The 27,757-nt window shown below is 38.5% G+C and overlaps 1 protein-coding gene across 1 annotated transcript in view; it reads right to left on the bottom strand.

The window, feature by feature from the left end:
* Positions 1–27,757, bottom strand: part of LOC134351692 (sortilin-like) — a 118,147-nt gene that overhangs the window by 24,098 nt on the left and 66,292 nt on the right. Inside the window, exons 10-17 of the mRNA XM_063058203.1 lie at positions 22,468–22,528; positions 19,139–19,294; positions 17,052–17,158; positions 7,435–7,537; positions 7,159–7,330; positions 5,144–5,337; positions 4,653–4,842; positions 730–846 (exon numbers count right to left, since the gene is read on the bottom strand). Coding sequence (XP_062914273.1) covers positions 730–846; positions 4,653–4,842; positions 5,144–5,337; positions 7,159–7,330; positions 7,435–7,537; positions 17,052–17,158; positions 19,139–19,294; positions 22,468–22,528 — 1,100 coding nt within the window. The remainder of the gene's footprint in view (positions 1–729; positions 847–4,652; positions 4,843–5,143; positions 5,338–7,158; positions 7,331–7,434; positions 7,538–17,051; positions 17,159–19,138; positions 19,295–22,467; positions 22,529–27,757) is intronic.

The raw sequence follows: 27,757 nt of genomic DNA, 5'->3' as shown, positions 1-27,757 counted from the left end.
CAAGTGTTTGGTTGCTACATTATGTATTTCTTCAATTGTTCTTAACCCTCATCCACATTACCCCACACTCCCCATCCAGTCAAATATAACACCATTGCCAAACCCAATCTATTGAGGTCCTGATTCCTTTACCTACCCCATTGTTCCTAACTCCTCTGACCCCTCTCCCACACACCTCCCGTTTACAACTGCCGACCCATAACCTATGTTCTGCAATCTTCTCTGCTAGCTCCATGCTAATTTATGTCTACTGAGCAAGATAAAAATATTATTATTCTTTTCAAAAACATTTATCATTTTATTATCCAAAACTCTAGGCTATTTCTAAAATATGTGGGAAATGCGTGATTTTTACATCCAACCATTGTATCAGATTAAAAATAATGAGATAGGGTCTGAAACTTTCTGAAACTGAATTGCTGTCCTGACCTAAAATATTAACATCTCTTTGCCTCCTTGGATGCTGCTTGACTCTGAGTTCTTCCAGGCAGTTTATCTTTTGCTCCGGATACCAGGATCTGCATCCCTTTGTGCCTATCTACTTTGAAACCTTCTGAATTACTGAATTGCCCCTATAATGCCAAAAGATTTCTCATCTGTTAGGTTACCCACAAGGTATTCTGATGTGACAAAAATAAATCTGATATGCTATGCACAGTAGCTATATGGTACTACATAATATGTAAAAATTTAGGAAGTCTTAACAAAAGTATATGAGAAAGAGCTCACCCTTGAGTTTTCAGCAGCTCCTCCTTCCCCTGTAAGCAGAATTCCAGTACATGATTCTTTAAATCTGGTTGTTCTTTACATTCATCACTGCTTCCTTCACGGAAATATCCAAAATCACTTATGTGAGGAACCAAAGAGAAAAATAATAATGTAATGGTTACTAATAACTGAAAATTATATTTCTGAAATTTCTTTCTTGTTCAGACTATATGGTGTAGACTGTTGTATCCGTTTTTTAATTAACGGATTTTGGATGATAGATCATTGACCCAAGATGTTAACGGCTGTTTTCTTCTCCACAGATACTCCCCAACCTTTGAGTATTCCTGGCATTTTTTCTTCATATTTCAGATATCTACTGTATCGCACCTTTGGAACAATATTTTAATTTACTTCTTCTAGTTAATGGTACAGGGTCCCTGCTTCCCAATTTAATCGTCACGACTGTAAGCAAGCACTTGATGAACAAGTAGTGAGTTTTCAACATTTCCAAATAGTAACCATTTGATATCAAAGGTATAGATGCAAGAAGAAAGTAGAGCTGTCAACATTATTGAGCTGTTTGTAACGTGTGTACCACACCCTGCAATGAAATATTTGTTCTTTGCTGCTCTTAGCAGTTGCACTGAAAGAATGTAGCAATCTGAATTGCTATCATTTCCTTTTTGAACAGATATCTAGTTATTAAGCAACATACATCAAAGTTGCTGGTGAACGCAGCAGGCCAGGCAGCATCTATAGGAAGAGGCGCAGACGACGTTTCAGGCCGAGACCCTTCGTCAGGACTAACTGAAGGAAGAGTGAGTAAGGGATTTGAAAGCTGGAGGGGGAGGGGGAGATGAAAAATGATAGGAGAAGACAGGAGGGGGAGGGATGGAGCCGAGAGCTGTTATTAAGTAACACTGAAGATCTTAAACATATGAACTACTCATCAGGGATTCTCATGCATTATAGAGCCCCCTGAAAGTTCTCAAATAAATTCTCATGGGCTTAAAGCAGAATACAAGCCAAAATCCCAGGCCCACCCTGTCAACCTCTTAACTTGAGCAAAAGTGCAAGATATGGCAAAGTCCTTCCTAAACAGAAAACTGAGAGGAGAGAAAATTTGTCAAGGTTTTCTACATGCTGCTTTGGTTACCCAGTTTTCTCAGCAATGCAGTATATCCCCATTTCAAACCATAACTGAACTTCTTTTTGATTGACTGACTGGCAGAATTTGGAATGGAGAACAATAAAGGAAGGATTTTTGAGAAAGTGTGGAACAGAATTTTGCTGAACTAACAAGTACACATTAAAGGAGAATTGCATTGTACAAAATAAGCACATTACCCCTTTGAGATAATGAAAAATATTTCAATTCTATATAGGCCATTACATTTCTTAAATCTGCTTACATGCTAAAATCCGCCATACAGGTGTCCCCCGCTTTTCAAACGTTTGCTTTACGAAACCTCACTGTTACGAAAGACCTACATTAGTTCCCTGTTTTCGCTTTCAGAAGGTGTTTTCATTGTTACAAAAAAAAAGCAGCGCGCGCCCCACGCAGCTGCTCTCCCCGGATTCGGAACTGCATTGTCACCGGCATTGCTTAAACACGTGCCTGTGAGCAGCCATTTGCAAGATGAATTCTAGGGTATTGGAAAAGCCTAAAAGACCTCGTAAGGGTGTTACACTTAGTGTAAAACTAGACATAATTAAGCATTTCGATCGTGGTGAACGAAGCAAGGACAAAGTGAGTTTGGCTTGTGGAAGTGGATGAAGATGATGTTGAAGAGGTTTTGGCATCCCATGACCAAGAACTGATAGGTGAAGAGCTGATGCAATTGGAAGAGGAAAGGATAACAATCAAAACCAAATGCAGTAGCGAACGGAACGTGAAGCAACTGCGTGAGATCTTCGCTGCAATGATAAAGTACGACTTTAATTTTGAAAGGGTATGTAGGTTTAGGGGATATTTGCAAGATGGTTTGAATGCTTACAAAGAACTGTATGAAAGAAAAATGCGCGAGGCTCAACAGTCAAGCAAGCCTTCCACATCAGCCACAGCAGACGACGAACCTCGACCTTCAACATCGAGGTGGGCAGTCATAGGAGAAGATGAGCTGCCTGTCCTAATGGAAACAGACGACGAGATGACACCCCAGTGTCCCACCACCCCAACACCCAGGCCACGGACAGATACCGATTCGCGGACAATGCACTGGTAGCCAGTAGGCACCCAGCACATCTTTAAGAAAAAAGACGAAATAAACATGCTAATTAATCAGGTGCCACCCGACACGTAATTGTCGGCCCAGATCAGAGACGACGCAATTGGAAATCGGCACAGATCTGGGCTGACAATTACGTGCCGGGTGGAACCTAATTAATTAGCATGTTTATTTCGGCTTTTTTCTTAAAGATGTGCTGTGTACCTCCCAGCTACTGCGGCACCCCTGCATTCTTCGCGGATCGGTATCTGTCCAGGGCCTGGAAGGTGGGGGCCACTGCACCACCCCAACCTGCGACGACTCAGTCTAACACACCATCATCATTCCCGATTCCAGTAAGTGATACTACACTGTACATACATTATTTCTACTTTATATCGGCTGTGTATTTTTACGTGTTATTTGGTATGATTTGGCAGCTTTATAGCTGAAAGGTTACTGGAGAGCACTTGCGCCGTGTTTTTGCCAACAGCGCTTGCGTAAGATTTTCTGCCGACGGCGCTTGCATGAGATTTTCGCTACAGAGAACAGTGCAGTAATGATTGTGGAAAAGTATTTCTATTTTATACAGGCTGTTTATTTATCATATCATTCCTGCTTTTACTATATGTTACTGTTATTTTAGGTTTTATGTGTTATTTGGCACGATTTGGTAGGTTATTTTTGGGTCTGCGAACGCTCACAAAATTTTCCCATATAAATAAATAGTAATTGCTTCTTCGCTTTACAACATTTCGGCTTACAAACCATTTCATAGGAACGCTCTACCTTCGGATGGCGGGGGAAACCTGTATATTTTGACTGCAATGCTCTTTTGCAAAAATCTGAAATATCATGGATAGATGCTGCTTCTCCGGATTTGCCTGTTGCCAAATACTTTTCTTCTTCCTGATCCCTGTATTCTAAATGTCTCTCTTTATTGTGATCTGCCTGTAATAGATCTTTCCTGTATAACCTGCATGCTCCCTAGTAAATGTCTCTTTTATCCCTGATTTTGTTGTTGCAAATTTCATTCTGCTCCCCAGTCTTCTGTTCTAAAGAACTTCAGTCCCAAGGATCAAATAGTGAAACTGTTATGATTTTTCCATTCAATATATCAGATATAGGGCAGGAGGAGGCCTCAAGCCTCCTCCACCACCATTCAATAAGATTATAGTTGATTTCATTTTAATTTCATCTTCACATTTTTATCCCTTCGACTCTTTTCTTTTCTAATCTGCCTATTATAAACATCCCTTTTGCTTGGTCTGTCAACCTTTAATTCTCTTCCCTTATACTTATGGTTTCCTGCTTTGCTGTCTCTTGTATTTGAAATATGATTAGAGAATACCCTCTCATAAGCCTGTATAAAATACACTCAAATCAATCTCTGCAACTAGAATTGAGACTTTCACCATGCAACACTTCCTTTCTTCATTCAACTTCTCTTAGACTTAGTGTAATATTTGAATGTTGCTTAAAATTAAATATGAACAACTTTACTACGGATAATGCAATAAAATTGAAAAATAGCATAACATAGTAAAGGCTCGATTTGAAATGGTAGGATATTGAAGGGAGATTAGAAAAACAACTACTTTAAGTTTGTCTTCAAAATAAACACAATTGATTGCCATGAGACAATGATAGCAACTAGGAAGTGTTTTATAATTATAAAAGTATGATAGCATTCAAACATGTGGAACTAGCTGAATGTACTTTGTTGACACATACCACATATAATCATCTTTAGTGCAAGGGCAGAAGTTTTGTTCTTTGCTGACGATATAATCTCTTCCATTTCTGCAAACAGATGCCTTTGCAAGCCTCTGAAATGTTTCTTTGTATCCCAATATACAGCCATCAGTTTCTGTACTAACTGCTGTAGAATGCGCTAACCATCTGACATAATCCTTCTCTTCACCTGGAGGAAGAAAAGATTTCATTTTAAGAAGCATATTTTTAATGAACGGAAGATTAATTAACAGCAATGACATGGGAATTGTTATGCATGGGAAAGACATATCCACTGGAGTACTGAGTAATCACGAGGGATGATCTAGTAATTTACCCGTATTAAAATCAGAAAATTATCACAGGTAAATTAGCACTACAGTGTCATCATACACAGCAAGGGATGAAGCAGCTGTTATTAGGGAGAAATTAACCAAAAGGCTGGTTAATCAAAGTATAAAAGAACTAAATAAAGTCCTAGCGTAACTTACAGTCTCTGGTTAGAAGCTCTTCAAAGTCAATGGTTATTGAAATCCAAGTTGTTTTATAAATGCTTTCGCGTTTGTATCCCCAGAGGCTGACATTCGTTGACTTGGTTCCAGGTTCTGATACAAGCCCCACGAACATGAACGTCTCATTGGTGAAGGTATAATGCTTCCAGCACTGCCCTTCATCAGTTGAATACCTTTACAATAACAGAGAATGTGATCCTGTTTGAGAATATTGTTGATGATAGAAGTTGAAACAAGCTACACATGAAAAACTGGCGTTAGTTAGCGGCCAAAGGCAGTCAGAATGAATATTAATAAGTGAGCTAGGCTAGAACAAGTATAAATATGCATTTTTACGTAGGAGTCAGTCAAAATGAAGCAGAGTTCTTTTCCAGCATTTTGCCCGGTCTGACCATCTGCTGTTTTAAATCACAAGATTATCCACTCAAGATTCTGTACATGATGTCACCAAAGACTGAGTGGGAACTATTGGTTTCTTTCACATCAGACAAAACCTGCCAGAAAATAGTACTCAGGATGGAAGAGGCGTTGTTCAGGATTGAACAACTTGTTTTTCAGGATATTTGTTGGACTAGGTGAAGCAAGAATGATCTGCCCATCAATAAACTTTTGGAATATATTCCACCATGAGTGAGACATAGACTCATTTCTTCACCCAACAACAACCATATTAAGACATAGCTGTTCACTAAAATGCTGAATAATTTTCCCCTTAAAACATAAAATTCTTGCAGTAATAAGAGGTCATTATAAATGCAGGTTTAACAGAGATGTTTGTTGCAGATGTCTGGTCATACTTGAATTTGAAATAATTATATCCACTCCAGACAAATGAAATGGCCACTATTGGAAGATACAAATGTTGTCTTGATTTTATGACCATGCTGTAATGACCCTAATCTAAGATACATAAAGGTCATGTCACAAATATCACATTTTGAATTCTGCTTAATATTACTTAATTTTTCCTGCCACTAATATAAATTCAACCAATCAGAAGCATTCAGCATTTCACTGGAACTATTATGGGGTTGGAATTTGCTGCTCAAATGTCTGAGGCTTTTCTGAGTTGGCACTAGATTAGAAATATTCTCCTCAAGTGGGGAATCAAGTACTAGAGGGGAGAGGTTTAAAGTGAGAAGGGAAAGGTTTAATAAAACAATTAAAGGACAACATTTTTACACAATCAGTGGCATGAACTGCCAGATGAAGTGGTTGAGGCAGGTACAATAACAACTCAAAAAACAATAGGCCAGGTACATGGACTGAAAAGGTTTAGAAGGTTATAGACCCAACATTGGCTTGGAGGGAGCATCTTGCTCAGCATGGACCGGTTAGGCTGATGAGCTTATTTCCATGCATATAAGCACCGTAAACTGAGCTGGGAACTAACTGGAACTTGTGTCCAAACTTGTGCTGAAGCTTCCAAGTTGTAGCAGAGACCAAGGGTCTCTGTATGTTGTACATTCAGCTAAAATTAGAGGTTCTCATATTTTAGTTTTTTTTGTACTTTATATAGGGTTGTCGAGACTCAGAGTGGGAATTGCGCTTAGACCCTGCAGATTTATTCCAGGAGGTTTCTGTGAGCACACATGCAAAAAAAAATTCAAGGCAGAGGCCCTAAGCAACATATCCTAGACTTCCAGCCACTTTGGTGTGAGAAAGGCCTAGAATTTCTCTCAAACAATGAGGCCTCTTACTGTCCTACCTCCAATCCTAACAATTTGCAGGTGCAAATTTTGGGTTCTTTTATGGCAATGACTTTGAATTTAAAGTGTAGTTTACATATTTAAAAGCAGAAGCAGAAACAATTTTCAAGCATGTATTTATAATTTTCATTGATAACATTTTGAAAGAGCAACTCAGAAACACGAGCTGCTAAAAATCTATGACATGATTTATTAGCATAATAAATATATAATACTTATAAAACTACAAGCAAGACTTTCAACTGTCTAACAAGGCTCTAGTTATTCTTTGAAACAGCTACATACTTTATAATGTCTATGGGCTTGTCCACATGTGATTCCACTGCTACGATTAGGCCTCCTGAATCAAGAATGGCATAATAGTGTGGTCCAGTCAGTGCTTTTGACCAAGTATATCCACCATCATCTGATACATACACATCAGGAATCAATGTAGAGATGACATCTCCTACACTACCTGCCACAATAGATAAAAAAGAAAAATCATTTCACCTATTGAGGAATTCAGAGACAAGCTAGCAAAAAAATATGATACTGTGTAGAAACAAAATCAAAAGTTACCATGGGCTAAGATCAATCCAACTGCATTTGGTGCAGTGAGTGGGGCCATAGGAACATCCAAGTTCTGGGAGATGCTATATGCAGCATGGATGTGAAGATTACACTGGAAACAAAGACAAGTATTTTTCAGACAACTTAGAGTAATAGTGGCATTTAGCATGAACTTCATCCTCTAGGGTTGACAATACAGCCTTTGTATTCAATTTTGAAAGTTAAATCAATAAGCCAGGAGCAGTTTAAATACCTTCTATCCCCTCTACTTTTATTAAAATACAAGAAATCAGCAAAGAAAAAAGTCAATTTTTATATTATAGAGTTTATTCTTATTATATACATCTAATTTTTTTTGTGAGACTGTATGTTTACTTGCTATCTTATATATGTTATATGTGCCTTGTGCTATATATGACTGCTGGTTATGTGTTTCGCACCTTGGCTCCAGAGGAACACCATTTATTTGGCTGTAATCATGGGTATTCATGTATGGTTCAATGATAATTAAACTTGAAATAGAACTATATGAACAATCTGATACCACGAGACATTGCCAACTGAGTATTCATCTTTGATCAACACTAAATACTATCATGGTCCATCTCACATACTCCACTCCGTAAAAGCTTAACCAGAAGTTTGCTGCCATTGCTCAGTCCAACTCACCCACCAACCATTGTGTCCAACAGAGCAACTCGACTTATGTGTCTTTCCCTGATAGAGCCTCCATCTAAGACAACATTCCAATGCTTCATAAAGTGCCATCAGCTACAAACACTAACACTAAAGGGATAGGGTTAAAGGCACATCTTAAATAAGGAGAGGTGGAATGTCAGAGTTCAAGGTCTAGGTAGTTGAAAGCATAGCTTCTAATGTAAAGGAGAAGGGAATGGGAGATACCCTCATCTAAAGTTGGAACGAATCAGTGACATAATAGTGCAGTCCAATAAGAGTTTTTGATCATATGTATCCACTATGTTCAGTATACATTAACATCTAAGGTTGCCTCAGAAATGGGACTATCTATATCAACTTTCATAAAAAGAACTAATTTATCTAGTAAGAGGTAGTGACAAAAATACTAAAATAGGTTTATTTCAAAGATGAGCATGTAGTACTGCTCAGAGTTAAAATTATTTCAAGGAGACAAATTGTAAACCTGAGGCATTGGAAGACTGGGAGTCACCATAGGCAGGGAAGTACCACAGTCGAATTATCAAAGGAAATTAGTGCATTTCAGTGCATGGCATGATGAACCAAGTGGTGCCCTGAAGATTTGTTCCTGGGGATTCAGTATTCTACAAGTTGTACAAATGGCCTGGATGAAGGCATTGGGGAGTTGTTGCTAAAGTTGCCAGTAACACAATGATAAAGTAAGAGAGTAAGTAGTGAAGAGGAAATTAAGACATTACCAAGTGACATAGTTAGGTTAAGTGAGTGAGCAGAAATCTCAAAAGTAGATTATAATGTAAAAAAAATGTAGAGCTCCAAAATGCAAGGTTTCCTAGTGTATGGTTTGCAGAAGTATGCAGATACAATTAGTAATAGGAAAACCAGCAAAACATGGTTCATTGAACATAAAGGTAAAGAAGTTAATGCTTCAGCTAAACAGGTGTTGGTGAGACCATACGTGGTGCACTATGTACAGGTTTGGTCTTCCAGTTTGAGGGCTATTAACAATGAACAGCCATTATTGTACTGACTTAAAAGGTAAAACTGCCTACTCCTACTATTTTTGTGTTTGTAGTACATTGTAAGCAATCCAGGGAAGGTTAAATTGACAATACCTGGAAAGGGCAGATTGTCTTATGAGGAAATGTTGGATAGGCTAGGCTTGTATCCACTGGAATTCTATATGAAATTATACTGAATTCCAATGGATAGAAATATAGCCTGTATCACTTAAATGACATATATAAGACACAGAGTCTTGACAAAATAAACATGAAAGGATGTTCCTTCTCATGGGAAAATCTAGAGGGGGGGGTCACTGTTTACAAGTATGGGGTTGTCCATTTACAGTGATTTTTTTTCCTCTCTGAGGGTCACCATTTTTCTCCCAAATGATCTACTTCAAAAGGTGGTGTAAACAGAATCAGCAAAGTTTTAAGGCACTATTAGATTGACTCTTGACTAAACAAGGAGGTGAAAGATTACCACAGGTAGATGTGAGTGCGGATTTTAAGTTACAATTGGATTTCATTAAAAGGTGAAAAAAGCTTGAGAGGTTGCAGCCTACTCTTTTCCTAAGTATACTTCCATATGTACACTTATATATTATATCGTTCAGCTTTGATCCATGAGTGAAAAGGGCCTGGAAACAGAGCTCAGAAAATAGAAGTTGTTTGAAAGGATGAAGACAGGTCTTCCAGAAGATTAACTGAAGGAAATTTTGAAGGTCCAAGAATGAATGTCAGCGCAACATTAAACAATATCAATTTAGAGGATCCATTTAGGCAGTGTTTCCCAACCGTTTCTAGTCCAACGTCCCCTTACAACACTTTCATACTTGCCAATGCCCCCCTAAAGGACCTTCATATTTGCCAATACCCCTCTAAGGCACAATATACTTTCTGGCACACCATGGTGTAAAAACATATGTACTAATGCTAACATGAGAAAAATGACTCTGCTATAAATTTTTATTTGTCTTTAAACCTTGCTTACACAGTACTTGTGCTCTGTACAGTGCTTCAATATTAATGTGATCCTTGAGCTTGATGGTTTATAGCAAGAGTTGAAATATCTGATTCAAGTTGTAACAGCAAAAGCCTAAACTCCCCACGTGTAACAACATCCAAGCAGTTTCTGTTTTTTGAGAGTATGTGGTTCACTGCACTGAAGCCTCTTTCAACAAGGTAGGAGGATGGAAATGCAATGAAGAGCAGTTTTGCTCTTCTCCAAAGACCAGGAACCTCTGTATGACAGTGTAGCCACATACCACAAAGCTGACATTTTTGAAAAGCATTTTTGCTTCTTCATCATTCTGAATTTCGATTATTTCTTCTTGCAAGTTCTCTTCCTGTTCTTCCACCTTACAAAGAAATAGATTAATTAACCAGTTCAGAATTTCCAGATTGTTAAATTGATTCTGAAAATCCTTCTTCAGTGACTGAAGGTATAAGCAGTACTCTTGCAAACCACTGTCTGTGAAAGACAGTGCCATACTTTCCATGCAGGGAAACAGTAAGAACATTCTTCTCCCAATGTTTTGCTTACACATTTCCAATTTTCTGATAAAAGTGGACACTGCACATTTTGCCTGGATTAAATTGAAATTCTCATCTTGCAGTTTCATATTTAGAACGGCGGGAGGAGAGAGAGCAGCGCGCTGCGCATGCGCAGCCCTCCAGTGAAAGATGATATCGTATCCATTAAATAGGGACCATGGACAATTCTGATTTGATGGAGACTGACGTGAAAGCACGGAGGAACATCTGGAGAAATTTCTGAAACGCCAGTTCGCTGCTATTGTTACTGCGCGGTCGAGAATCTTCCAGAGAGAAGGCCTCAAAATCCCCGGCTTTGCCTGCTGTTGGTGACCAAGATTGAGGTCGAATCACTCGGACAGAGATGGGGCTCAGGTACTTGGTGTCGGAGAGCTGATCGGAGGCTCGAAGTTTTCGGATGACTCAGAGTCGGACTGTGGTCGGCATAGTAGGGAGAGTTTTTCTTCCTTCTCCTGTCTGTTTGAGATGTGGGACATTTGAGAGACTTTGAACTTTTTACCGTGCTCATGGACTTCATCATCAAGTTATGGTATTGTTGCACTGTTGTAACTATATGTTATAATTATGTGGTTTTGTTAGTTTTTTCAGTCTTGGTCTGTCCTGTGTTTTGTGATATTACACGGGAGGAAGTATTGTACAATTTCTTAATGCATGCATTACTAAATGACAATAAAAGAGGACTGCGTGTCTTCATAATCTAAAATAATGTTCATTTTGTCATACAGATCAGCTAGGTATGCCATATCTTCACATAGAAATTCAATCTTGTTTCCCAAGCTCTTGTCGGCTTTCAACCACAGTGTCAAAAAGATCAAAGAAACATGTTAAGCAGCAGCTTTTTGACAGTCAATGCATTTCAGTGTGAAGAAGCAAGCATTCAAGCTCTTCATCGTTATCTTGGCATAACTGGCGAAATATTCTGCTATTTCATGGATGAGCTTTAATTTACTGAAAGCAGATACTACAAGGGTCATGCTTGAAAAAAGTCACTGGCTGAGGTTTTTGGCTGTGAGATGATGACGATGAATTACAATGGATTGAAAACAGACTTGGAATTTCTTTTTTCATAAATGTCACTAAACCAGCATTGTAACCTGTCATATGTGGTGCTCCATCTGTTGCACAAGAAATCATGTTCCTAATCAGAATATTTTTAACCTCAATATACATTTTGAGCTTGTTGTAGATGGATCCTCCATTGATTTTTAAAAATCTTTTTACGAAAGAGCATCTCTTCATAAACTTTTCCATTTTTGATAAACTGCATATATGCCATCAGCAATTCCTCGTTGTCTCATACAGTTGTCTCATCTAGTTGCATCCCAAATCCCATTTTTGTAGCTCTGTACATAGCTAATACTCAATGCCTTCAGTCATTTTGTCAATACAATGAGCTGTAAGAGTTATTACTCAGAGGAACTGATATTAAAATATTGGTATCCATTTTGAGAACAGTGGTGAGCATTATTAATCTTTCACCAATTGTATGAGATTTTCCACACTTTGCTATCATTTTGGAAATGTTATAAGAAGCAATGAGACCACTATCAAGGTTGTTTTTAGCTTTCTTGGCAAATGATTCAAGTGTGCAATGTTGGTAAAGCTGGATGAGATTGCAGAATTTCAGACATATTGTGCTCACCACCTGCCCAGCTATGGTTCTTCCTATGGTCCAGTGCCTCATCCTTTTTTTTTTGGAAGTGTCTGCTCTTCTAACATTCGATCAGGTCTCGTGCCTCAAGTTAGGGTGCTAATTACTGTGCACAACCTGCCCCCCACAGCCCCAGGAATCTTGAATGTCCCCTGTCAACCTCTATTTCTCCTAACACCCCTTAGGACACATAACCATCCCTGGTGGGATTCACTGCATTAAGGAATACGACAGTAGAGAAGGGCAATATTTACACATTGTATTTCAGTGCAAGGTAAAATAAGTAGACTGGTGCCCAAATTGACCATCACTTCCCTTTTGCCTTCCAGTTGCATAATAAATAGGTCACAATTTGGAAAAGTAATGAAATAGATTAGACCAATTATTTTTTGTGTCATGGTAAAGTAAAACTGGATTAAAAATTCAACAGATTTTTTGACAACAGATAATCTTAATCCTACATTAATTATAGAATAAATTCAGTAAAGCGTTTTCATCCTAGACAATTAATGTGGAATGTATTTCTTTTTACTAACTCCCTGCAAACTTAAATAAATTATATACATAGAGATAGGGTTCAAGGATAGATTTGACTACAAATTAATAATTATTGGTGGCCTTATGCAGGAGTCATAAATTAGCATTAAAATCAAAGATTTCCCCTGTACTATGTTCCATGTTTGCAAGTGTAACGTGCTGTAAGGTTTCACTGCTACTGTAATGGCTTCTTTGTCATATTCACTGCTGAGGTAATGGTTTCTCTGTAGCAGCTATGTTTGGGTTATTGCTGGAGATAACAGGATGCATGCAGTCAATACGAGATCTGTGGCTGTGTTGTGTGATTCTGGAAGCAGTTGCTTTCGTGGGCTTTTGCCAGAGTGAGAGAGGGAGATGAAGAAAGAAGACGCGAATGGAGCGACTTGGTAGTCCGCCGGACGGGGTGGACTCGGAGCGAGGGTCAGACGGGCAGCGACGATCAAAGGATCAGCGAAGGGGAAACCGTGAGCTCCAACTTTGTGTGCACAGACAGTTTAATAAGATTTGGGCCCTTTTTCTTTTATATTTTGTTTCTCTACTAACCATATAGTCAAAGTAAGAGTTATAAAGCTTAATTGTTTAATCGCATATTGTGTATTGTTTGTTATTTCGGGGTACTGCTTTGTAACAGGGGACACATCGCACAGCATCCACCCAAACGAGATTTCTTAAGTTTGGCCAGGCAAGGGGTAATTACCCCCTATATTAAGCCGCTAGGCGAAGCAAGTGTTACACAACATTATTATAATTCTGTAGTTTATAAGAATGAGTGTCTGAGTTAATCACATTACAGTGTGCTGGAGAAAGTGAAACAGGGTTTCTATTATGAATGTCTCCTCAGTGTCTGACGACCATAACAAAGAACAGTTGTAACAGCGGACAGTTCAGAAATAGTCACCGAACATTCAGAAGGCTCAGGAGCTTGAAGACTCATACGGCCAGATGTGGGAACAGCTTCTTTCCAACTGTGATAAGACTGCTGAATGGATCCTGATCCGGATCTGGGCCATATCCTCCAAATATCTGGACCCGCCTCTCGGTTTTTTTTACACTACCTTACTTTCCTTACTATTTTCTATTTATGATTTATAATTTAATTTTTTAATATTTTTAATATTAAATATTTGTAACCCAGGGAGCGGGAAATGCAGAATCAAATATCGTTGTGATGATTGTATGTTCCAGTATCAATTGTTCGGTGACAATAAAGTATAAAGAATAAGTATAAAATATAATTATCAATGGAATACAAAATGGAAGATTGTTTTGTGAGAAGACAGAGTGCATACAGAAAGGAGGTAAGAAAACTAGGTTGAATTTGGCCTTTCCCTTCTATCATTTCTGGATCAAAGCTGTTGACACCAATAATCAGAAGGATATGAGTTTTGGGAAAAATGACTGATTGCAAGCTATTGTACACACAGAGCTGGATTTAGTTTTGAGAGTAATGGGTATTAATAGAGGTTTTAATACTAATCAAAACAAGTAATAGCTCTGCCATTCATCAAATCTTGTATTACATTGTCTGGCTATTTATCTTGGGACCTCTAATGTGCCGATATACCATTGTACACCAACGAGGAACAGATGAAGACGGCTCAAATCAGCTTTACTGCATTTGGATAATCCATTCTTTGTTGTAGAGAGAACAGTATGTGCTCACTGGGAGATGTGCAAAAAATATGGGTGGGGAATTGAGCAGAAATAGAGAAGAACAGAAATGAGAAAAGCAGCAATTTGATCTGTATCATCTTATGGATCCACTACAGATTTTGCCTACTTACTCAGTGATGATATAGTGGGGAGCATGAGAAAGCAAATCAAGGGGAAGAATTGGGAAATTAAACACTCATGGCAAATGCACTGATATTTCTGGGACAATAACCTAGCCTACCTTACCAAGTGGCTCTTGGAGAGCACAATCAGGGTGCATCACTTCAAGAAGATAGCTCACTCATATTTCCTTGAACTTCAAGACAAGCCATAAACCTTGAAGTGTCCCTGTCAGAGGTCAGTACAGTTGTTACATTATATCTTTTTTGATACAATACTCAGGAAGGACACAATGTCATTTTTTCATTTTCTTTTGAATGTAGGATGGAAGTTTTGTTTGGTTATTTATAATCGTAAAGGATATGCCAATGAACAAATGAACAAATCATTCATTAAAAGAAGTTAATTTTGTTCAACAGAGTGATTAGACACCAAGAACTAAGGATTAAGGTGTCAGAGAAGCATGCTAACTGTTCGTTGCATGCTGTGCCATTGAATTTGGTTAAAGCCCCACTTCAGCCAAATTCAGCAGAATCTAAGGCCCAGGATAGCAAACACAATTGAATATTCTTAATGCACATTCCATCATCTCCTGCATACTGGAGAGCACAGCAAGAAGACTCTCAAGCTAAACAGGGATCGACAAGAGACCAGAGGGTCACAGGGGAAAGTGGGAAGAATCAGAATCAGGTTTATTATCACCAGCATGTGATATGAAATTCGTTAACTTAGCAGCAGCAGTTCAATGCGATGCATAACATAGCAGAGGGAAAAAAACTAAAAAACTAATAAATAAGTAAATCAATTACGGTATACGTATATTGAATAGATTTTTTTAAATGTGCTAAAACAAATACTGTATATTAAAAAAAAAGTGAGGTAGTGTTCAAAGATTCAATGTCCACATAGGAATCAGATGGCAGAGGGGAAGAAGCTGTTCCTGAATCGCTGAGTGTGTGCCTTCAGGCTTCTGTACCTCCTACCTGATGGCAACAGTGAGAAAAGGGCATGCTCTGGATGCAGGAGGTCCTTAATAATGGACGCTGCCTTTCTGAGACACCGCCCCCTGCTGGTTAAGTGCTGGAATTGTCTTAGGGCCTCATTGGGATCCTGATTTGGATCACAGGCCAGTTTGCAGATTCTGCTGGAACTCAAATCAGCGCCAGATTTAGGGGTTACAAATCTGGGGGTTTCAAATTATGGTGTTGGTGGTCAGAATCAAAAGGGCTACAATTGGGATTGAGGTGTTGGGGAGCTTTGCCTACAAGTGAAAGGCGATTGGAGGGCTTGGTCACAAATGACAAACTGAACTGAGGCCAAGTGAGGAGGCAACCTGGGAGTTTGTATTATGGATAGTGTCAGGAGACTCAGATTGTGAGCAGTGGGGAGAAAAACTTGGGGATAGTTAGAAAATATTGGACTGGGGAAGAAAGTGATTTCATGGGATGCTTGGGGATTAGGGAGCAAGATCAGCAGTTGTGGGGTCGGCACTGAGGAAAACAGTGGCCAAAAGCACTCGTACAAATGAGAAAATTTGCCGAATTAGAGTTTCCAACTCTGAGTTGGGGCATGCATAGGGATTACTACTAATGGTCTAAGAGTACTCAGCTACAAAGTGAACAATGGCACTTCATTTCCTTAGTGGTCCTCTTAAAGAACACTTCATGGGGTGTGATGTACCTCCAAGTAAGTCTGACATAGAAGTCACATCAACATTGTAGATATCATTTGCATCTGGGTGTGTCTAATCAAACCACTGGAGTGGTGTGACATGACACAGAAACTGTATTCCTGTCTGGGAATAACTCATATTCAAATACATAGCAATGAAAGGAAAAGAGAAACACATTCAAATTTCTCAGCAGAAAACAGAATAGTTTTTTTTAATAAACAAAAGATCATACACAACATCTATATCATATGTTGCAGAACATTTGAATCATGATGATACAGTTTCATCTAGCCCCAAAGTACTGTGTTGCTTGTTCATGAAGTGAAGAACTCTCTTGGAGCTGCTCTGGTGGGCAAGCCATGTACATACACAGTACATGGTCCTAATATTAATGCTGTGCAATAAAATGTAGCAACTTAATTGAGACAAATTGGTTCAAGAAATTTAAGTTGAAGTTTAAAAGTGCACTTTAGGCACTATAAATAAACAAGTACAGAAGTTGGCATTTGCTGAATTGAGTTGGAATTCCTGCATCAGGTTGTGCCTGCTTTGACAGACTTCTGCTTTAAATAGTTGTGTCATTGATGACTAAGCACTGGGTGCCATATGTCCTGATTTGACTTGCCTCATTCAGTAGAGGAAATCAACCCAAATACAGCCCTGTCCCTTGGCTGTTCTATGAAAGCAAACACAGATGACTTAAAAACCAGTGAAGTCAGAGGAGAAAGAACTCTTTCTGAAAATAAGTAGTTTTACTAACCATACGTGGATTCTTGGATGTTGCATCGCATTGACTGTTATCTGGCTTTTTCAAAGGTTTCCACTCTCCTCCGTTGTCATATGTAATTACTGATCGAATATTATTATCTACAAGTGTATTGAGAGATAGGTGGTTAAACATCAGTAGATCCCCTTTCGAAACTGATCATGAGTTGAAAGAGTATGCTAGAGTAGAATGACAAAAATATGTCAGCGATGAGATCCTAATATTTACAAATGGTGGTAATGTGGTGTAGAAATAGGAATGAGTTCTGAAGAAAAGTTTTTAACCTGAAACAATAACAGTTTCTCACTTCACAAATGAGCCTGACACCACGACCCCCTCCTGAAAAAATTATGTTTTTGTTGCAAATCCCTGCTTTGGTATGCGCACATGCATGCTATCTGCTTTATTGAAAACATAAGTGATAATGAATTTCTTGTGCATTTTTTTCTTTTTATATTTAGTTGGATCTTGGTTTCAGTCTCATAAAAATGGTACTGTTATTTGATTCTGTTTTGTATTATTACATGTTTAAATTATTGTTTGTGAACTTTGCTCTGTCCAAAAACTGAAAACGCAGAAGACTGAATGACTCGGGTTCAAAACCTTTCAAAGTTACCTCTGTATCTCTTTCCACAGATGCCTCCTAAACTGGTGCATTTTCTCGGTATTTTCTACTTTTATTTCAGATTTCCAGCAGCTGCAGAATGTTTGTGTTTCATCTGTTAGATACATTAGTTGCTGCATTTGCTCTTCAAAGGAATTCTTTGGATGTGAAGCATCATGTTATGTAAGCTGCTACATAAATGCATGGTTTTACTTTCTAAATTACATTGTTGATGATTTCCTTCTCTGTTTTGTACTCTCTCCAGCATGTACGTCTCTGGAGCGTGTCCATGTGTGACCATTCAGCACTTTCTCAAGTGCTTGTGTCCCTCCTTATTGCTCTCCCATTTCCTCTGTTGCTTCATTTTTTGAACTGTCTCCAGTGTCTCTACAATGGAATGGTAGGCAAAGTGGAGAGGACAATTGAGGGAGTAGTTTGAATAGGACGAGACTGAGAGTAAGAGGGAAAATTAGGTGTCTGCATCGAGATATAAAATGTTGGAACACTGAGATCTTTCAGTGAATTACAGTTTAGGTCTCAAAGGATGAAGAGTGATAAGGTTGCTATGGTATTCAAGAAATCCGTGAGGTGTTTTGGATCTGTCCAATTCATACGATGGAAAGACTAGAAAGGATATGTCTGGACACCAAGACAGACAGACTATTCTGGAGATGTCATATATTTTGTATATCGTAATTACTTGGGCATGATCAGGGAGTCACTGAGACACAAGGGCTTATTGTATTACATAAAATCTAAATGATCAATTTCAGACTGGTGCTATTAAATCAGAAAGGAATTAAGATAAAGATGGCTACAATCTTATTTTCATGACAGCAAGGCCTAAGTAGTCACTCTTGGCTGCAAGTCAAAGGTTGCAAACTTAAGTCTCATTCAGAAACTTGAACATCATCGGACAACACTTCAAGGACAATTCAACCAAGAACTTTGACAGGTTTCTGCAAACAGGTGCACAACTTTTTCCAGAGTCATTAAATCAAGACAATCCTTGTCCTTTTAGATGGTATAAAATTACCTTAGCAGGAAAGTTCTCCCTGTTTTGCAGAGTCAAAATTTACCATGCAATTCAACACCAAGTAAACAAAGAACAGATTATCTGGTCAAAATTACATTGTCATTTTTGGCTTTGCTCTCCTATCACAGGACCCACATCACTGCTTCCCGAAAGTGCTACATGAAAGCAAACCTATTCTCTTTGGTACCTGCGAAGTGCATTGTATGCATGAGCTGTTAAATATTTAACTCAAATCTGACACGTTATGATTTTATTGTAATGGTAGAATTTTGTAGAATTAGTCTGAAGCTTTGAAATGAACTTAGAATAATTTTACAAAAATATAGACATTAAGATAAATTGATAAAAAAAGTCAATCATTTTGAATCAAAAGAGATTGATTCAAAAAGTATAAAAAAACAAACTTTATTGTGATGTTCAGACAGGTAGTTATTTTATTACCTTCATCAAGTACATTTGTGATGTAGACTCCACGAAGTGATGTCACATTTGTGAAATCTGTTCTACCACTCGTGTCAGAAAACAAGTGACGTTCCAGGGACTTGGAGAAAAGAAGTCCCCGATCATCAGAAGTATAAATTGTACCAAACCCATCATCTAAAAGAAATATAAAGCAATACGTTAAACAATCTAGTGTAAAGTACTCTATTTGAAAACAAAAGACTGTACAACTGACAGGACCTCCTTAAAACTGCTGCCAGTTGGATCTTGCTCAGATCATCAGAAGTGCCATCTCAGCATATCAGCTAAAATTACTAACATGAAGAGAAGATGGGGATGATTATTTGATGATTATGGTATACTGAACTATACTGCATTCAAATGAAAATTGAAGAACCCTTCCAGAAATTTCTGTATGCGTTTCTATAATCTCAGCAACGAGCTTCATTTTCAGTCCAATTCTGCCTGAGTGACTGCAGTTCCAATAAGGTCCAAGAAGCTCAACACACCTGGGTTGAGTCAGGGAGCACGAGTGCATTCTAAGCATTACCCATCACCATGGCTTTACATCAAATTTATGCCTTTGCTACTCTTAAATCAACTTACTGCACGAGGCCTGTCACAAAAAACTGTGGGTCAATTGTTTAAGAAAAATAACAAGATGGCTTGAGTCACAAAAATAGATTGAGATGCTTTTATTTACCTCAAAACAAGAAAAAAACTTGGAAAAAAAAACAATATATACATAGCCACCCTTAGACTAAACACAAAAAAAAAAGCACCTTGGTAACCTGAGGCTTATAACTGCTAAGCCCCTCCCCCTAGAACAACCAAAAGCTAATTAACTCAATTATCCAATTAAAGATGGTATCCTCCACCATCAGCACACCTGTGCAGGTTGCTGCTGCCTCTATACGAGACAGCTCCATAGGATAGCTCTGTTTCAGACCCAGTGACTATTACTGCTGGGGACGAGTATTTTACTGAGTGTGCCATGTGCTGTCCGTAATCAGTGACGGGCCTTCGTCACAGGCCCAAAGAATGTTGCATGGTAGAATATATCCTTTGTACGAACACTCTGATATTATGGTGAGTGTGGAGGAATTGTTAATTAAGTTAGGCAACCAGAGAGATGAAAAACAAGAAGATTGTGTGAGGTAAGGAGCTGAGGAAATGGTTGATAATATATATATTTATTAGAAATCAGTAGGGGGAAAGGTCAGGTATTTGCTGCAAATGGGACAAGTAGAAGGTGGACAGATCCAAGGACGCACAAGATATGTGAACAGTGAGGGATAATGTGTCATAACTGAAAGCAAAAGGCACCAACCTGGAGGTAGGTAATTGTTAGGGCATGTTCTGGAGTTGGGGTACCGTATATAGCAAATATTAATTTAAACAGCAACCAGTCTTTAGATTTGAATGTGGATTGCAGATTGAATTTAAAATCCAGCTCTAAACAATGGCCTTCCTGAAGCTGCAGACTGGGGCTGATGCCTGCATATGCATGCATGCAGCTAGAGACTATGGCTACGTCCACACTACGCCGGGTAACTTTGAAAACGCAGGTTTCGAGTAAAAACAACAGGCGTCCACACTAAGCGTTTTTTAAAATATCTCTGTCCACATTAGGCGGATATTTGGGCGAATCTCTGCCTACTGGGCATGCGTAGGACACACAGAAAACAAGCGAAGAGGAATCGGTATATTTAGTGTGTTTGTCCAGTTACAGAGTAGAAAAACTTAAAAGGAATTGCTCTTGGCTCTCGTGCAGGAGGACTTAAAACTTAAAAAAAAACAAATACTGGAGCGTATGGAGGCAACCGACAGGGAGTTCACGGACAGCATGACCCAGCTGACGACGAACATTGAAAAACTGACTAACTCTGTTGCATTAATAAAGCACCTTGTTAAATTTATAAAACGTCTGCATCAGCGTTATCTTGTATTTCCATACAATGTTACATTAGGCTGTTACACATCTATTGTCAGAGAAGTACTTGTATAAATAGGTGAACCACCTTCATACAAGCAAGGACAGAAAACAGGGCGAAGTGAGTATACTTATTTATTCAGTAAGCTATGGGTCAAAGTATTTGGTGAGTACATTTCTAACCCTTCTGGCTTCAGTCTAGTCCGTCTTTTCTGAAATTGTTAGTTGGGGGCATTCAAGAAAACAACGAACATCTGTTCCAGCACGTCATGACAGCGTTTTTAAATAGTCAAAAAGCTCCCTTTACAATTTAACTCTTACGCCGTTCACACCGACTGCGCGTTATAACAGCTTGCGCAGTACCAAGCAGAAGCAGAAAAAAGCATTGTTGTTGTGGTGTTGTCATGACAACATTTTTAAATCTCTCAGTTTACCCTGTACACACTACGCCGGATATTTAGCGTTTTCAGATTTATTCACTCTGGAGTTTTCGAAAATCTCCGTTTTCAGGGGCTGAAAACGCCGGCTCAGTGTGGACGGGAGGGCAAAACGAAGAGAAAAAGCTTCATTTTCAAAATTATCCGGCGTAGTGTGGACGTACCCTATGGGGATTAACATTCATTTTAGGTGTCTGGAGCGTTGGAAGTGTTTGAAAATTATATGTAATTCAAAGGAAGCTTTGAGGATACACTGTAGAATTTTTTTTTACTCAGAGTGGTTGGTGTGTGGAATGCACTGCCTGAGTCAGTGGTGGAGGCAGATACACTAGTGAAATTTAAGAGACTACCAGACAGGTATATGGAGGAATTTAAGGTGGGGGGTTATATGGGAGGCAGGGTTTAAGGGTCGGCACAACATTGTGGGCCGAAGGGCCTGTACTCATGCCCTTATGTTCTCATGCTGTTACTGTTGATCTTTAGCATATAAAAATGTCGTAATATTGGGTCAGATGGGCCTCTTCATCCAAAAACGTCTCGAGTATGATGCCTGCTGAACTCCCTTGGGGTTAGCAAAGTGCCAGGTTGTTCAATCGGCCCCAAAACACACCATCAAAATACAAATCATAGGTTCCTATCACACACAGTTTAGTAGTAGAATTATATTTGAAAGAAGTAGAAGTAGCAGTACAACTCTTATGCTAGAGGAAAACAAGGGCCCACAATTTGTAATTTCCATTCCTAGTCACAAACTACACTGCTCCACTTCTATGAGGTTTCTAATCACTGGACCAGTTTAAAAGTGTGTCTAATCTTGCCAGTGATGCACACATTTCATAAATAATGAAAGATATTCTGAGTAAATGCAGACCACACTCACACACTGAATGACTGATTAAATGTAAATTTATCTTCACTTCCTTAAGTTTACTTTAAAAAGATGCAGAGGTACTACTTACTGCCCGGTTCATCCACATGTATGAAGATCATATCATCATCTGCTGCAAGTATTGAGTAAAACTGTAAGAGAGCATCTACATAACATTATTCACATTGCCAAGAACGACTACTTACAGCTCTCCAAGCATGCATCCATAGATGAAACATCTACACATGTATACAAACCACCACATTCTCCAGTTTAATCAGTACATGAAGGAAGATCTTACCAGCTTAATTGTTGCAAACACAACAAAATATTTTGTGGTAAGGCTGGAGGTGTAAAGTTAAAATTTACTTGATAAAAATACAAAATACTGGAACACCTATGTAAAGGTAATCAAAAGCTAAAATAAAGGCTCACATTTGGGTGCATATCAGATCTTAGACCTGTTGTAGTCTTTCATCCAAATGCTAAATTACTATTTTTCTTTTAGAACCAGTGAGTACAAAGCACATTTTTTTCTTTTTTGATCTCTATAAATTGCTTTTTTCAGCTCTATCATATCATCGGATTGAACATTGAACATGGAGTAGTATAGCATAGTACAGGGCCTTTGGCCCACAATATTGTGCTGATCTATAATAAAGCTACTCCTGATTAATCTAACTATTAGTTCCTATACAGCCCACTGCCCTCCATTTTCCTTACATCCAAGAGTTTCTTAAATGTCCCTATTGTATCCACCTCTACCAACAACTCCAGCACCCAACTCTCACTGTGTAAAAAAAAAACCTACCTCTGATATCTCCCTAAATGTTCCCCCATTTAACTTAACTGGATGTCCTCTGGTATTGGGCCATTGCTGCCCTGGAGAAAAGCCACAGACTGTCTACTCTACATGTGCCTCTCATAGTCTTCTACATCTCTATCAAGTTACTGCTCATCCTCCTTCACTTCAAAGAGAAAAGCTCTAGCTTATTCAACATTTCCTCATACAACATGTTCTCTGATCCAGGCAGCATCCGGGTAAATCTCTTCTGTACCCACTCTAAAGCTTCCATATCCTTCCTGCAATGATGTGACCAGAATTGAATACAATACTCTAAGTGTGGTCTAACCAGTGTTTCATAGAGTTGCAATATTATCTCATGGCTCTTGAACTCTATCCGCCAACTAATGAAGACCACAGACCATACACCTCCTTAGCAACCCTGTTAACTTGCGCGTCAACTTTGAGGAATTAATGAACTTTGACTCCAAGACTCCTCTGTTCGTCCACACTGCTAAGTCTGAAATCTAAAAGAATACAGTTGGGTAGAAAAATGGGATGAGGCTTAATCCAAAGAAGGATGAGAAATTTGGGGAGGTGCAATAAAGTAAAGAAATGTACAATAACTAGCATTGAATAGCATGGAGGAACAAAGGGATCTCAATGTGCAAAGGCTGTCGGGGTCAGTAAAGTAATTGAAAAGTAATGAGGTCCTTCCTTTAAGAGTACATTCATTGAATACCAGATCAGGCAGGTTACGTATACAACACTAGTTAGGCTACTGCTTGAGCACTACATACAACTCTGCTCACTACTTTACAAGAAAGGTGTACGTAATTGCAATGTTTCAGAGAATATTGATCACAACTGTCAGAACTGAAACAATGTTGGAAAAATTGGATACAAACATCTTTTGTTTGGAACACAGGAGACTAAGCAGAGACTTAATTGTGAGGTATAAGTTGTTAGAAGTCTAGCTAAGTAAATAGAAATAAATTTTAACAAAGGAGTCAGAAACGATGGACCAAAGATTTAGAGTGACGATCATGGAGGATTTAGACTGAAAAGCAAGCCTAGCTGAAATGTTTTCACAATTGTTTTTTAAAAAGTCCACATGTGAACTGTAAACACTAGACCTAATATTGTGGAACTAATAGTTGCTGCAGTTAAACTATGATTGAATTTTACATACATCCTGAAGGCGAAAAAAAGGTTTATGAAAGCTGAGCTAGACAGAGTGAACAAGCAATTGAGGTGAAGGGATTGGTCAATGGAGGCAAATGTTTAAATAGACCTTTCAGATTTATATGAGGAAGAAAGATTCCAAGGGGAAAACTCATGGTTAACTAATAAAAAGCAGATAAAGATAGTGTCATATTTAAAGAAAAAGTATCTAATTGCATGAAGATAGATGATAGAATGTCAGAAAATTCGAAGTATGAGTGGAACAAGGAAGGAATACCTGAATATGTAAAAAAAATAGTAACAATTAGTGTCAAATTTTTGAAAAGAAAATCTGACAGAGTGAACTTTCATTATATAAGGTAATTAACCTTGGGAACTAATAATAGAAATTGGGAATTGGCAGAAGAAAAGAAGTAGTATTTTGCAACACTATTTTCTATAGAGCATAAAAGTAACTACCCAAAACATCTGAAAGACTGAGGTGGTGCAGGATTAGTGTGAGATGCTTGATGGTTCTGCAGACTCAATGGACTAAAGGCCTGTTTCGGTGTTATACAGGTTATGGCAATGAGATATATTCCCACAAGAAAGGAAAATTAGTTGGGCCCGATTCACTATCATATAATTGCATAAAGACAGCTTCAGAAGATTACACAGAATATAACAAACAACAAAAAATAGTCAAAAGATGAACAAGGAAGGATACAAGTGGAGTATGAGATAAAACCCTAGATCTAATCACCATCCCTGGCACATTGTGCTTCAAAGAACTGTCAGGTATCCAGAATATTAAGGTACCTGAAATCGAAGGATACTTGGTAGACTGGAATCAACATTGATAATAACGTAGGGGTGTAATTCTGGCTGGAGGTTTGTGACAGTGCTTTCCTGCAAATATCAGCGTGGGGATCTCTGTTGTTCATGATAAAATGATTTGGATGTTTGCAGATAACAGAAAAATTCACGGAGTAAGGATACTGAGGATGTTTTTCAGTAGACTATAAACCAGCTGGAAATGTGGGTTGAAAAACGTGGCTTAATCTGAACAAGTATGAGACCAAATGCAATAGAAAAGTATACAGTAAATGGCCAGATCTGTAGGAGCACTGATATTTAGAGGAGTCTTGTAGTGCAAGTCTATAACTACCTAAAAGTGGCAACAGAAGTGGATAGGATGATAAAGAAGATATGCTTGCTTTCATCATTTGGGGTGTTGAGTATAAAAGTTGGAAAGTCATGTTGCAGCTGTATAAAACTTGGGTTGGGCTACATTTGGAGTACTGTGTCTGGTCTGGTTGCTGTATTGCGGGAAGGATATAGAGACGATATCAGAATGTTGCTTGGATTACTGAGTATTAGATTAGCAGAGGTTGAATAAATTGTGATTATTTTCTCTAGAGTGCTGGAGACTGGAAGACAATTTGGAAGAAGTACATAATATTATTATCAGAAGCATAGTTAAAGTAGATAGAGACTTTTCCCTGGAAGGAAATGTAAAATACTAGAGGGCACAGGTTTAAGGTAAGAAGGGGTAGGTTTAGCAAGGCAAGGTTTCCTTTTTACATAGAGAGTGGTAGGTGCTTGGAATGACCTGCCAGGTCACATGGTGGAAGCAGATACAACAGTAATGTTTAAGGGGCATGTAAACAGGGAATAGAGAGGTAGAGACTATGTGCCAGCAGATGGGATTAATTTGGATTAGCATCATTGTTGGGACAGACGTTGTGGGCTAAAGGCCTGATTCTACAGTGTACTGTCCTATATTAAGTTATGTGAATGGAAACACGTAGGTATCATAGGATATATCTATTTCAATCTGATGCATATTATTCACAACTAATTTTTTCACAGATATATTGTAAAAATATGGCTAGCTGATTTTTAATGAGCATGACTGAGGGATTTTATGACTTACTTCTGGCCCTATTTATATCTTATTCACAATGGTTCACAACCTTAACTGGAAGAAGTAGAACATAGAAGCTGCTGGAGATGTCTTAAAGTACTAACTGCAGGAGTGTGCAAAATTCATTATGCCTTCTGGTGGCACTAGTGAATACAAAATGCCACCAAAAACACTGGGAGGGCGGATAAGTTAGTAAGCAAAAGATTCTGTATATGCTGGATATCTTGAGCAACACTAAATGCTGGTGGAACTCAGCAGGTCAGGCAGCATCTATGGAGAGGAATAAACAGTCAACATTTCAGGCAGAGACCCTTTATTGGTGTCAGCATTGGTGCTTCAAACATGGCCAGGCACCGTCACTAAACCTCACAATTAATCATATTCATCAAAGCTAACCAAATTAGTTATTTTCAATTGCAGAGTGTTTCAGTTTTTGTGAATATTAAGTTCATAATAATGGAAAGGAAATACTTTCATAACTTCTACTTGCATAATTGTAAATGAAATAATGAAATAAAATGTATTTTTGAGTCTCAAAAATGACTTGGGGAGAGGAAGAACTTCTAAAAACAGAACATAGAGAGTACGTAAGAAGCAATTATATACACTAAGCACACAATGACAAGAGACAACTGCATAAGCTTTGATCCATAATCTGCTCCAGGAATTGCTCTAATGTAAGAGCTAGATGTTCAATGTCACATTTGCCAATCTCAAATGTTCAAATAGATCTGCATTTATTGTTAAAATATACAGATCTATACTTGTAGCTGTTAAGTAACACAAAATCTATCTGCAAGATAGATTTATCAGTCTTTGACCTTCATGAAACTGCTCTCCAATAGAACTCACATGCTTCTGAATAAGTACACTCGTGCATAAGACCATTGGTCTTATGTCAGCTCTGAGGAAGCCTTCCACTTAGTCATTTTTTTTTGCTTGGGAGCACTGGCTATTAGTAACTTCACAAAATAATAGGAACAATATGTCAAGTTCAGAGGGAGCTACATAATGTAGGGAGTGTCAGCAAGCAAGATCAGGCAAAGCAGAGTATAGGTTGATGTGTAATTTGTCTGCAATGGGGGATGATTGAATGTTGGAGCTTAGCTAATTAGGGGGTGGTAGGCTTGAACTGGAACATTTTAAGCCCTCCCTAATTACACTTTGTAGAATGCCGGAGAGAAGAGAGAGTCCACAAGAGGGTTGAATGGAGAAATGAATTAATCTATTGATTATGCTGGGAGTGAGTGAGAGAGTGAGTGAGTGTGAGTGTGAGTGTGAGTGTGAGTGTGTGTGTGTGTGAGTGTTGGAGGGGAATGCTGCATAAATATCTTCTCGTCTTGAGAATATCCAGCAAAGGTCCTCTTCTCTCAGCAACAGTGATGCTGCAAAAAGTTTATTAGGCAGGAATGAAGTTCCAACGTGCACAACTGACAGAGCAAGCATGCCTGAAATGCCTAGGGTCATGCAATTAAAAGCAAAAATGGTCAAGATTGCATTCCACTC

Source organism: Mobula hypostoma, chromosome 9, assembly GCF_963921235.1.
Source record: "Mobula hypostoma chromosome 9, sMobHyp1.1, whole genome shotgun sequence".
In the NCBI taxonomy this organism is placed as follows: Eukaryota; Metazoa; Chordata; class Chondrichthyes; order Myliobatiformes; family Myliobatidae; genus Mobula; species Mobula hypostoma.
The sequence above is the reverse complement of the archived record's forward strand: the minus strand, read 5'-3'. Positions and strand labels throughout refer to the sequence as shown.